The sequence below is a fragment of the Botryllus schlosseri genome, chromosome 9, assembly GCF_051294905.1.
Source record: "Botryllus schlosseri isolate E-star chromosome 9, Bs_hap1, whole genome shotgun sequence".
NCBI classification, from domain to species: domain Eukaryota; kingdom Metazoa; phylum Chordata; class Ascidiacea; order Stolidobranchia; family Styelidae; genus Botryllus; species Botryllus schlosseri.
In genome coordinates, this window is record NC_137244.1 from 26,979,358 (window position 1) to 26,992,534 (window position 13,177).

Below are 13,177 nucleotides of genomic sequence, written 5' to 3' on the forward strand. Positions count from 1 at the left end.
ACTCGTGCATTTGCAATTCTCATGCTTATGAGCGACTTTTGTTACTTTCTTTCTTTCGGAATTGAATTCAATTTCCCAGTTCATTGCAAATTCTGTTGTGTTAATTCTCATCTGATTTGAAAAAAACGGTGTAGCTATCATTGTAATTCTAATCTAATTTTGGAATGCTGAAAATTTTCTTGTTGACCAACTCTGATATCGTCAAATAATCAAACTATTTGCAATATTTTCTCAATATTTTTGTCAAGCATTAAATTAACAATAATACATTAACATTAATATATAACAACTGAGTTTTTGATATCGTTTCGCATAGCTGTCAAACTTTTCGAATGACCAGCAAACAGGTGCTCGAAGTGGTCGTAGATTGTAACTGCTTGAGTACAAGTAGTCTAATATCATATGCACTTGTGGTACTCGAAAATTGTTGAGGTGCTTCGTTACGGACCATGACCTTGTCTTGACCACCTCTGTCGGAGAACAAATAGTGGCATCACAATGGATTGCACTGTACTTAGATCGTCAGAATTGAGTCACCATTGTACTTGAATATAGGGTTACCATGCGAGGATTTGTCCTCCTTTTGACAATTCGTCCTCCTTTATAACTTTGAGAGCCAGCCGATTGATTGTATACGTGCAACTAAAAAATGACGCTAAATCTACATTTCGACAGCAATGAGGGCAAGGTCAACTTGAAAATAATCGATTTGAAGTGGGAGTGGGACTTTTCTCGTCCGCTAATATATATGTTGGAACGTGTAAGTCAGAAAACTCGAATCCTTAACCGGTAGACTGGGAATATTGCTGTATTTCATATTCGAGTATGACAATGGCGGTAAAGCTGTTGACATAAATGCTCTTCAGGTTTGAAAATGCGCCTTTTGAGGTAGATTCCACCATATTTGAATATCGGTGCAGGTGTTAGATATCCGTTTTATCGGTATAAGCCCAAAAATCCAATATCGGTCGGGCTCTTATGGTAACCCTACTGAAATGAAACACCAGTGTCGTAAATAAACGCATGCAGTCAGCACATCATTTATGCTTGCGTGAGCCAAGTTGTAACAGATACCCTCTTTTTTTCAAAAAAAAATAAAATGTCCTCGAAGGGTGCCCTTATGTCCTCTTTTTTACGCTAATCATCCTCTTTTACTGTCATGAGTGTTATGTGATGACGTAGAGACAACTAAAAATGATAATTTTTGCAAAGACACAAGAAAACTGGGTTTCTATACAATCGACGCTAAGGTTGATTAAAAAAAAATAGGCCAACCCAACGCAAATTAATATCAATTATATAAAGTGTCCTCTCCTTCCCGGATCTCAAAATCTGGTAGCCCTATTACGTATTACCCACGCACTGATCTGCAATCTTAATGATGTAAAATGCCACATGAATTGAAGTTGTATCTACAAATCGTAAAAGCTCTGTATTGCAGGTACAAGTTTTCCATTCATAATAATTTGACTTGACCTACATGGGTAAAACCAGGGGTCACCAACACGTGGGCCGCATGCGGTCCGCGACCTGATTTGAAGTTTCGTAAGAACGCTTGGTAGCCTAAAGAATTTTGGAATGCTGAAATTGATTTCAGTCTACACATATTGTTGATGTTCTTCAAAGTACGCTATTCTTCTGTGCCCAATATCACTATTCCTTCAACAGCTGATACGGTTTCGGCGATGGTAATGTCATGCCATGGGAAAGAATTTGCGGATATGCATTGACTGGACATATTGCCTTGACGTGCAATGGCCCACCGCTGTCAAGACCGATACGCTTTGAAAACCACTTCGTGCTCCCTAAAATACCAAGCTTTACGAGGAGATAGTTTTTCAGCAAGTACCATGTCTGGTCAACCCCGATATCGATTCTTTATAGTTCAGGGGTGGCCAATTTGCGGCAGTAGAAGGAAAATTGTGCGGCCGTCGACACTTAATTCGGTTAGGCTGTGTTGGCACCCGTCAATACGCAAGTTTAATTTACTAATTGACTTCCTAATTGATAAGAGGTTTGAGTTATTGTTGTACTTTTCTTCACGCTACGCGCGGTTCAATGCGAGTTGATTTTTGATTTTAATATAGTAGTGTGTTTTGTAATCTGAGCTCCGCAGTACAGATACCTACAGCAGAGGAAAATGATGCGCCCCACAAAGAAATGCCAATCTGTAATCATGTTCTCCCCATCACGATGGAAATTTGTTTCTGGTAGGCCTACGTCTGTGCGAATCCGATCTTTTCACTATACCGACGACCTGATGCGAGATCAAAAAATAACAGCATGCAACAAAGGGAACTAATAACAGTTGGCCCACTCAAAGATGCAGCACAGAATTGATAATTTCCATAAATTTTCGAAGAAACCCCCTGCATCATCTCTACCGGTGAATCTGATCACATGGACTGAGAAAGGATAAATATTTGATAGTAATATGTGAAACGATTCTGATATTAATGACGAAATTCACTCATGAATAACATGACTACTCAAGATTTCCGTGTGCAAGAGTAAGCCGATATGACTAAATAGCCATTAGTCCGGAGTTCACAGGCAATGGATAGTTTAGCATGGGTATTTGGCCTCCAGTAAACTCATTACGACTAATCACTGGAATGCGGCCGTGAATGGGAAAAGGTAGGCCATCCCTACTTTAGTTTGTGAAGAGTGTTGTCAGGTATCGTTCGCAGCTCATACTTCAAAATAGAATCAAAGTGATGATCATGATGTATTTTGCATTTTTCTTCAATAAAATTTTTTTTTGCCCATCGACCATGTTAAATATCACATCGTTGTACTGACGTAGAGTTATCAAAACGTGGTTGTAAAACTTTGTTGCCTTTATTTATCTCGACATTGAAGTCATGCGGCCCGCGGCCTCTAAAAATTTTGAAAAGTGGCCCGTGACCCGTTTCCAGTTGGCGACCCCTGGGTAAAACAGATGTACAAGTGGATACTGGATACCCACTGATCAACAATCATACCGATATTATGTATCGCATGTGTGTATCGGGATCGCACATACAAGTTTTTCGTGTTCACGGGTTTGCATCATCTGTCAATCTTTGTCTTGGGAAAAGCCTCTGCTTCAAGCTGCCAAGTGCCTATCGACGCGTTCTTTCCTCAACCAGCAATCTCTACTGTTGCTGAGAATAAGAATTCTTTTCTATGTTAAATCAGCGTTCTCACGAATGGAGCTGAATTCTGTTTATAGGTCTTGTAATCTGTCACAGGCTGACGAACTTTCAGGTAAGGTAACATTCGGGCGTTGTCTGCATTCTGCTCAAACGAAGGTATCGCACATCCAGATTGTTGAAAGATATTTCTGTCCGTAAGTCGCGGACGAAACGACTGGATGTCTGAGTTGCCGGCGAATTGTCTGCTGTACCTTTGCGTGGCTCGTTTAGCAGCGGACGACAACCTCGGCTTGCTTCGCACGAATTTAGGAACTGCTATATCCGCGAGGCGGCGAGCGTGATTTTCGATCGCGGTTCCAGGCGGTGTGTGGCCTTTGACTTCGAGTTTTTTGCATTTCTTGGTTGTTTCTGGAATCGCGATTTGTTTGATGACTTCGCTCCGAACCGCGTGCACTTCTGATACCTGAGTTTGAGAGAAATGGATATCTGACAACGAGTTAATCAAGATTTTCGTATCGAGGCAAATGATCACTGAAAGTGCGCCGTTTAGTCATTTGCTCATTTCAAAACGAGGCTCCGCAAAATGAATACGCCGGAGGTTCCAGAAATTATCGCAGCATCCCCGTATGTCGACAAAATCCAAGCTTTTGAGGTATTGCGGGCATTCTAGTTGAACGAACAATCCACTCGATTACAACTTCAAAATTCACTCTCTGAGTTTGAGCAGGCCTACTGATGTAGATCTTGCGCTACTTCTTAAACTTGTGAGGTATTGTGGAATCTGCTTGCATTCTAGTTGATTTCTTGAAGATATTTGCGAACAAACAATAATGATCCACCTTATATTCAAATCTTACGCACTATGAGTAGGGCTGGGCAAAATCGAGTACTTGAGTGATTCGATTCTGAATCACGTATTATGCTTCGAGTCGAGTCGAGTATTCTATTATCACTCATTATGACGTCACAGAAAAATGTAGTATGTCAAAGTTCAAATATGTACCTTTTATGCCAACGCAAAGAATATATTGCCTGATATCCATCACATTGAAGATACTTCGGTATTTCCCCGACCCTACCGCTTTCATTGCACTTTGTGACAATGTCGTGGGAGGATCAGGACTTCGGAAATGTTTTTTTCCGGTAACCTTAGTAGCTTTGTACTATGTTTCGTATGCTGTGATACGGTAAATCAAGGTTTCAAGGCTTTCGCAGTGGAAAATAGTATCAAAACCATAATTCTCGTTGATAAAATAACTTTCAGTAGCGAGGAGCGTATAATTTCATACTCGAAAAAATCGTCTTTTGCTACTCGACTCGAATCATGAAAATAATTACTCGATTCAGATTCGAGTACTCGAATCATTGTGCCCAGCCCTAACTATTAGTGTTGTCGCAAGCTTCGAGTGGAATAAATTCGGTAATACGAACGTTTGTTCCAATATTAAGTTCAATTCTAAAAGTCTGTTTAACTATGAGTTCAGCTGTTCGCTTGGTTTCACTTCGACTGATCACTGCCGTAGGAGCAGACCCGTATAATTGAGTTGAAATCAAGCTTATTTTGCAATCGGTTTTCGTGGATACTACAGGACTGACTCACCTTCGCTGAGAGAGGAAGGCGCGCACCCTCCTGTTCCATTTCCAACTTTTCCAAGTCGGGACTGACAGTAGCGGGCTCGTCGCAGTTAGAAATCGCCCAAACCGCGAAAGGACTCATTTTCTTTCGACCACCACTGCTGGTAATACCAGGTCTACGAAGTTTTATTGATTTTCGCAGTTCAGACACGTACTGCTCGACTTTGTTATCAGACTGAATCTTATCCTCTCGATTCGTACTTGATGCTTCAGTCTGTTCTTTAGAATGTCCAGATATAGAATCTTTGAAACGCTTAAAACTCACAGGCCTTTTGCTTATAGATATCGGGGGCTTACCCTTGAATGAACCCATATCCGGCACGGGTGCTTGTTTAGCCTGTGTAGGCTCGATCATGATTTTGGACAATTGTGGTGTCTCATGAATCATTTCTCGCTCAGAAAAAGGTCTAACCGACGTCCTGGGCCTTCTGGCGTGATTCCTGTCTCTGGTCAGTTCGGCTAGGGCGCGTTTTTTGATCCACTGCGAGGTCGTGGACAGTCTGCTCCTGTATTGGGACACGAGAGGAGGCGCGCTGCGATGGCGGGCAAATGATTTCCTGCCCTGATTGGAGTTGAACTCGAGAATGTCACTGTGTCGTGTTCGGATGTTACCCGGAGATTTGTCGGAGTGGGAATGAGCGGGGGTAGAAGGGGGTGCGACTGAGCCCCCGTTCGGCGACACTTTCATTTTGATGTCGACTCGCATGTTCATGGTTTCTCCTAAATGATATAATAATAGTAGTATAACAATAACGTAATATCGACGAGTTGGAATCAAATTAGCTCAGGGCTCTACAACCGGGTGTATCGTATACACCTTAGGGTATACGATAATTTCAAAAGGGTGTACCACTCAGATGGGGTGTACTGATCCGCATTAAACTGGGCCGATGACTAGCTATCGCAATAGATGCGCATGCGCAAGTTTATGCTTCAGAAGATGTTGACTGGATGTGCAATATCGTACAATGTTCATATTAGCTGTACGTAGCATGTAAATTAAATTCCTCTTGTGATCGCATATAAGCAAATACTTCTCGCCATCATTTGATCGTTGGTAATGGACTAATTGGGTACTTTTGGAGTAGAAGAAGATGGAGTTGACATGTTTTCAGATTGCGATATCTGTCTAAAATGATCCCCGAGGAAACAGCCGCGAGAGCTCAGACAGATAGATGGCCGACCTGCAGACATACGGTCGCATGAAGCCGTTAAACGATGATAATGCGGCTGAGAATTAATAAATATTTCACAGTAATATATGAAACAATCAATATTATTGACGAAATTACTTGTCCAGGAGAAAAATGTTTCGCGCACTGCGCGACTAAAAAGGGAATCCAGATGTCTTTTCTTGGCATTTATACTCGCCATTTTGGTGCACATGGTAAGCCTGCATGGATGTTCTCTGCTATACCGTTAAAAGCTTTTAAACGCAAGGTTTCTCAAGCAATCAGTGATGGAACAGAACACCACAAGGGTTATCCGTGGTACAAAGTTCCCAGTAGCCACTTTAACGTGAAAATACGACGTCCAGTTGGGCCGTGACGACTCTCCGCCGGAACGCGGCAGTATGCTATATATATGGAATCGAAATACGGACGTGAATAGCAAAAAGGTTGAACACCCCTGGATTAGGCTTGCTATACGGAATCAATGTGTTTTGTGACCAGGGGTGTACGAGTTTCGATTAAACCTTAAAAGGGTGTACCACGACGAAAAAGGTTGAAGAGCACCGAATTAGCTTATGTACATTTTACAAAATTTAAAATCCATTTTTCAAATTTATAGAAAATCAAGTTTTTGTAAAATATTTATTTTTTCGGTCATATCATGGCCATATGTTTACGTTCATCCCATTATTTCAAAGTTAATCATGGCCAAGATATGGCCGAAAGAAAATGAAAATTTTACATAACGCTAATTTTCTCAAAATGTGGGAAATTTCACAGCGACGGTATACAGAGGTGGTCAAGTAGAAGAAAAAGTAACGTCGTACATTTCTACTCAAGTACAAGTACAAATAACAATTTCCAAAGTAAAAAGTGAGTGTTCTGGACGCCTTGTTTTGCCTTCTGCATAAGTAGAATTAGTCTAAATTCACAACCAGTGGAGCAAGTTGGCAAAACTTACTTGGATTTCTTCTGAAAGTAAGTAAGTGCAAGTAGTACTTCGTTACTGATCACCTATGAATATTTTCATTTTGAAATAAATCCGGTAATCCTCAGATGAAAATATTCGCGTTTATTCCAATAGCATTATATTATTCAATTGTATATCGTAGGCTAATTCTGTACCCTCAAGAATATCTTCCAATAATACAATAATTATAATATATTAATGTAAATCAGTGGTTCTTAACCTTGCCCCCAGCGCCCCCCAGGGGGCGCTGGCGATGTTGAAGGGGGGCGGAAACGCTCAGGGGGCGATATGGGGGGCGCTGGGCTCAGGGGGGCGGTATGGGGGGCGCTGGAGAAAAATGGCTTCGCAGTAGATGATGTGGTGAAAGGACATATCCTTAATGAGTATTCAGAGCAAATTAACACCGAAAACTTCGTTACATATAGCCTTCAAAATACATATAGGTTTAATTGTCCATGGGCGCCTAAATGACTGACACCGAATGTTCCTGTCTTGGAAATCTGAACCCCAGAAGACGAATTCCATCTGGCAGGGAAAAATTATATGTCAGTGAAGAAATACCAATCTGAAATCGTGTGCGTCTTTTAGTTTAGTACGATTGGGCGACAGGGATATTCCTGTTGGGCGATATCACCGTTGAGCGATTCTATATTTTTTGATATTGCAGACAGGGGGTCACGAAATAACATCATGCAACGAGGTCATACCAATGGGTTCGCCTGCCCGAATATGTTTAATTATTGGTAACGGGCCCTACAGTTTCCAAGAAACCTTACAATGTTCGCTTTAAGTTTTGATGAGTCTGCGCACACTCAACAACTCACTGCGCTGACCCTTGGACAACAGTGCGTAACGACTAAAAAAAGGTAATAACTCCGGATTTGTTGTGCGCAACGTAGATTTTCTGTGCGCAGAGACCGTGTCAGCACTGCGCACGTGCGCAGCTTAAAGGGAACATTGCACCTAACTCAGCTCTACCGGTAAATGTGTTTACGTGAGCAGAGAGAGGATAAAAATTGATCTCAATTTACATGCAATTCCCGATGATATTGACCAATTCAATCATTAATTAGTGAAATTTTTCGCACTTCGCGCGACTAGGCGAGAATAGCTGCCTCAGTTAATGTACACCCAATGTAGATACCTAATAGGCTATCAGCAAATAGCGGACAGCCTAATGGGGGTCTGGGAGCGAAGTCCCCCGGAAGTTTGGTTTATCACCCGATGGGGGCCCAGGACCAACGTTTTATGTTTAGGGAGGGGGGCTGACGAAGTGCTGTTACGGCCCTGGTAACGAATAATTGTACCTGCGGGAACGCCCGAATATGTTTAATTATTAATTACGTGCCCCTTATTTTCCTATACAACAGCTCACTCAGTGCTACTGGTAAATCTGATTACGTGGGCTGAGAGGATAAAAAGTTTATAGCGACTTATAAATGTAATTACCATGCATTATAGCAAATTTTGGTACCTAGGGCGACCAGGCCACACAAACTTTGCTGACCATCAAAATCACGATACGGGGTTCGTGGGGGCGAAGCCCTCAGAAGTTCGGTTTATCACGCTATGGGTGCGCAAGGCAATCGTTTTTAGGGGGGTTGACGAAGTGCTGTTACGGCCCTCCCACTTACTCATTGTCTTTATTACATTCCTTACAATATGAAGTTGAGGGGGGCGCTGGAGCACGATAATTTTTGAAAGGGGGCGCTGGACGAAAAAAGGTTAAGAACCACTGATGTAAATGAACAGTCACGTGCAGCGGATAAAAATAAATGTCTGTCATGTAGTCATTGTCAACTAAAATTATCCGGGCTTATCTCGACATAAATATATTTTTCAATTGTAAGTTGAAGTGTTGTACCTCCACGAGTATATTCAAAATGTAATAATATAATAACCTGAATGATCAGCCTCATGGAGCGGATAGGAATAAATATCTGTCATGTAGTCGTCATCTTCCTCTGTGTTTCTCGGCGACGCTTTGTGACGTTCGGGCGACGTCATAACGGGTATTCGGCACGTACCGGATTCCAACACTACGAACGTAACGACAGAGTCGCTCGGACAGGTTGGAGTCGCTAACACTTTCATTATTTAACTGAGAATTAAAACTTGAAACTTAATTCCTATCGATAGTTAACTCCTAATAGCCGCGATCCTGCCACTGATCTCAAATACCTGCACTTGATACGGTTTCAATGACAAAATCCTTGCTTTTTAAATGGAAGGATTCATTAGCAACCTTAAACATAATTTATAATGTCGCGTATATCATAGAAGCTCTATTTCAGCAACGCCTTTATTTGCAAGCTATGGAATGGACAAATATATACGGTGTTTGTCCGATTAAATACAGTTATAAATCACTAAACAGTGACACTTACCGACAGATTGACCAAATGGCTTTGTAATGGCCGGGGACCTTTTGAGTTACAATCTGTGTGTGTTGCCGACACCGATATCTGCATTATATTCTGCACTATGTAACATGCCCACAGAGCGTTTGATTAGCATTGACATCGTCGCCTTTGCTAATAGCTACATTTGCATACCTTTTCCCGGAAAATTCTGATCTCATTGAGAACTTTTTTGCCGTCTCGGAATTCAGTGTCAATTTCACAGGCCTGTTGCCTATGGTGACTAGGGAAACGCAGCATTACCGTAGGACGTTTACAGCGTGAGATATGAACTGAACAGTTTAACATGCTAGACATTTGCTGCCGTGAGAGATAATTAATTATTCAACTGGATGTTTTTCTTATTGAAACTCTCAAATTTTTGTAGAAATGTGATCGATAATATATGCATTTTCACGTTTACTCAGCATTACCTCTCGGGCCGGATGAAATCGTCCGAATGCCGAATGTTTGAAACCGCCGGTTACTTGTAAAAAAATAGAAATGATCTTACGCCGGTACCATGTCTAAAACGCGCTAAAGCTGCCTAGAATCCTTCTGAGGTTTCTGATAGTTTAGTTGGTCCGAGGAAAGTAGATCTCCTGCGCCGCAGTGGAGATGGCACTGACGTTTGGTTTGACCCTCACGAATACGCCAAATTGACTTTGCTGAAGGATTATATCGGTGTGGTCGCTACAAAAGAACTCGCAAAGTAATCGGTGATACAATGAGCTGTTAAAACATGAGTATCAATAATAGTGCGGTTTCAGATTTGACTCCATCAAAGAACTTAATCGCTAAGCACACGACTACTCGAGATCGCTTCTCAAGGCGAGGCATTATACTTATTAAAACAAACCCGACCACAGAACCTCACGCAATAATTGTATTTGTAACTTCTATATTACTGCCAACGCAGAGTATATTGGTTGTCGGGGGCTTCGTGACTAGATTTGACATGCTTCCGAAATCGATTGGCGACGACTTTCAAACAAACGCGAATCGCCAGCTGTACTGACATTAACGTTCACGATCAGGCCTACTTCGAGATTTGAGTAAACGCGTGGATATGTCAGATGGAAATGTCAGATAAGCGCTTACTTGACAAACAACCAGCGCTCCGTCTTTTCACGTTGACATGGGTCAGTCAATCATCTATTGAAATTTTTATTAGTTCAAAGAACCACAAGATTGCGATTTAACGAAAAGATAGAAGTCTTGCTAAAGCGAATCATTGGAGAAGCAAGAGGCTAACGCAGCCTATTCCTAGGGGTAGAAGACAAAAAAGCCATAATATTCATCCAAATGCTGGCATATTCTCCCGGAAAAGAGTTATCATAATCAATTTAACACGATTGTTGTTGTCGTAACACTTATATTGAATAATATGCACACGCTATACGGATACTTTACAACGGAATAGTCATATCTACAGAGAAATCGCTGATATTTCAAACTTTTGTCTGAGTATTCGACTTTGGCGGGCTGGCGGCCCGTCTTGTGTTTCGAACAGGACTGTGGAGTCGGTAGATTTTATCACCGACTCCAACTCCGACTCCAGACATATTCATTATACCGACTCCAACTGCGACTACGACTCCTGAGTCTTTAAACGTACCGACTCCGACTCCAACAGTATTACATCGAAAATTATACGTCACAGTGATACATGCAAAATTATTTTATTGTGGCACAGAATTATTTCCTATGCAATTAACATGGACGAATGCCTTCTTAAATATCCTTCCTTTTTCATATTTTTATATAAGTTTTTATAACATGGACTCTATAGTACAATAATATGTATGAATTACTCAATGATGACATATATCCAATCCTGTATAATCAAAATGTAGATAAAACAATCGAAGTGTAACTCTTGTGTACGAGTCAGCAACTAATACAGAGATATAACTTACTTTCTCATTACACACTATACTAATTACAAGCACACACACTCTCTCTACTAGTAAATATTGGTCAGAAACGAAATTTAGGAAGTGATAAAATAGCATATGTCTATCTACCTACGTGCACTTAGTCAAGTATTCAAAGACTAGGACTTGCAGTCTTTCTTAATCATTTGTTCGACCCAAGCTGCAGCTGAGCTACACTACAAATAGTTTTAATTTTGTCCAGTGGTAAGCAGTGTCAAACTCCGACCCTGACTCCAGTCAGTATTTTTCCACGACTCCGACTCCAGCCGCCATACTTTCACGACTCCGACTCCAAGACGTGCTAAAAGAGATTCCGACTCTGGCTGCGACTCCATTAAGCGGAAAATTGCCAAACTCCTACTCCGACTCCATAACCCTGGTTTCGAAATGATGATATTTTAATAAAAAGTAATGTACGGATTGATGATTTGATTGTACCCGTTCAGACCCCTGTCCTGTACCTAACACACTATGAATATTTACTATAAAATTTACGTAAGTAGGCCTACTACAACTTTCCTGAAATGCAAATACCTACTCTTTTGATTTGGTCAACATATCAAGACTACCTTTACTATGAGTGCGCGTATGCTGGAAACTACCAGGCGTCCAGTATCGCCATATGCCTCTGAATTACTGCTTGCTGTCTTTGTCACCCTCCAGTTGACGATATCAGGTATAGAATTATAATTCCATCACTACATGCCTATAGTTTTTGCTATGGAATGGGTTGGTTCTCACGCGCGATAATCATTTCAAGTTATTAATCAACTGATTAATCGACCATCAACCCTCTTTAAAGCAATGGTCGCGTCTATTCACGAGAGTTTCTCAAACCTGTTGTCACAAACAAACCCAAATGATTATGGTATTACTCATCGCAACACGACGCCCCGTCTAGTAATGAATCCGCCAAGTTGCAGACTTGTACAAACTATTGGATTTTCTATAATTTCAAAATACTGTACTGGAGGAACTAGAGAACTACTAACTTGTCAAAACTCGTAACTAGAACTGGAACTATAACTAACGACCTTTAAAAACCCGCAACTAACTATCTAAAACAAAACCAACTACAGATTCAATTCCGAATTTTATCGCAATAGGATCGATTTTCCCTGTTAGCATCAGTACTCATTTGAAATGATAGGGGGTTCGTCCCCTAAAAGCCGCCTCCTGCATGGCTACCCAATGTTAGCAGCGATGATTCTGAGCTAGTAATGACTGCAAGAACAGCATACAACAGAACAGAACACCGGTGTTACGACACACGCCGAGCGATTATGCGTGTTTATTAGTTGTTCGTTAACTTAATTTTAATGCGCAACTAGCACTGGAGATGCTCATTGCTCATTTTTCAAATTCTGCAACTAGAATCATAACTACTCAAAAAACCAGTCGCTATAATTGACTGTCTGCCTATATAGGCCTAGGCCTAACCGTTTCTATAGTACTGGTCAGAACAACGTCTGTAGCATTCGTCAAATATGTCGTGATTGGTGACACCTGACCTCGTCTTAGCAACTCATGGCGCGTTGATGTTTGAATGAATGAAATCCGCCCATGGAGGGCACCGGCGACAAATCTTGGCTTTCAACGAACTTGAAGAGAAAGTAATTTATCACCGATGTGCCTTATTCACACTGAGAATTGAGTTCTTTGATTGTCTCGCGAACAAAACCCCGACATTCAATGCTAAACAAATATTATTATTTGGTCGTTTAGAGCGTGTCTAAATAAGTGTGGAATCCACAGATTAAAGACGCCCTCGCTAGAGTATCGCTCTGCGTAATAACAAGTAGGTTAGATATACGAAACGACGCTTGTCAGACTTATGTAACCGCAAGGATCAAAGTATTTACAAATTGTTGCACAATAATTATATCCACGTATGCTTTTGATGTGTAATGCTAACATTTGTGAAGAC

The 13,177-nt window shown here is 41.2% G+C and overlaps 1 protein-coding gene across 1 annotated transcript; it reads right to left on the reverse strand.

Annotated features, from left to right (window-relative positions):
- Positions 1 to 2,161: 2,161 nt before the first annotated feature.
- LOC145446272 (uncharacterized) lies at positions 2,162 to 12,640 on the reverse strand. The gene is made up of 3 exons (XM_080324519.1): positions 8,816 to 12,640; positions 4,738 to 5,492; positions 2,162 to 3,600 (listed from the first exon to the last, which is right to left on the reverse strand). Exons 1-3 carry the CDS (start codon positions 9,006 to 9,008, stop codon positions 3,172 to 3,174), a joined length of 1,377 nt encoding a protein of 458 aa, XP_080180645.1. The 5' UTR covers positions 9,009 to 12,640; the 3' UTR covers positions 2,162 to 3,171.
- Positions 12,641 to 13,177: the final 537 nt, after the last annotated feature.

What these genes read in the sequence shown, in the direction of transcription:
- LOC145446272 (XM_080324519.1), bottom strand. Translation starts at nt 9,008, where the DNA reads ATGAAAGTGTTAGCGACTCCAACCTGTCCGAGCGACTCTGTCGTTACG. An exon ending in CCATGAGGCTGATCATTCAG is followed by an intron (nt 5,493 to 8,815) that starts GTTATTATATTA and finishes TATATCATTTAG; the next exon opens with GAGAAACCATGAACATGCGA. An exon ending in GCCTTCCTCTCTCAGCGAAG is followed by an intron (nt 3,601 to 4,737) that starts GTGAGTCAGTCC and finishes TCTCAAACTCAG; the next exon opens with GTATCAGAAGTGCACGCGGT.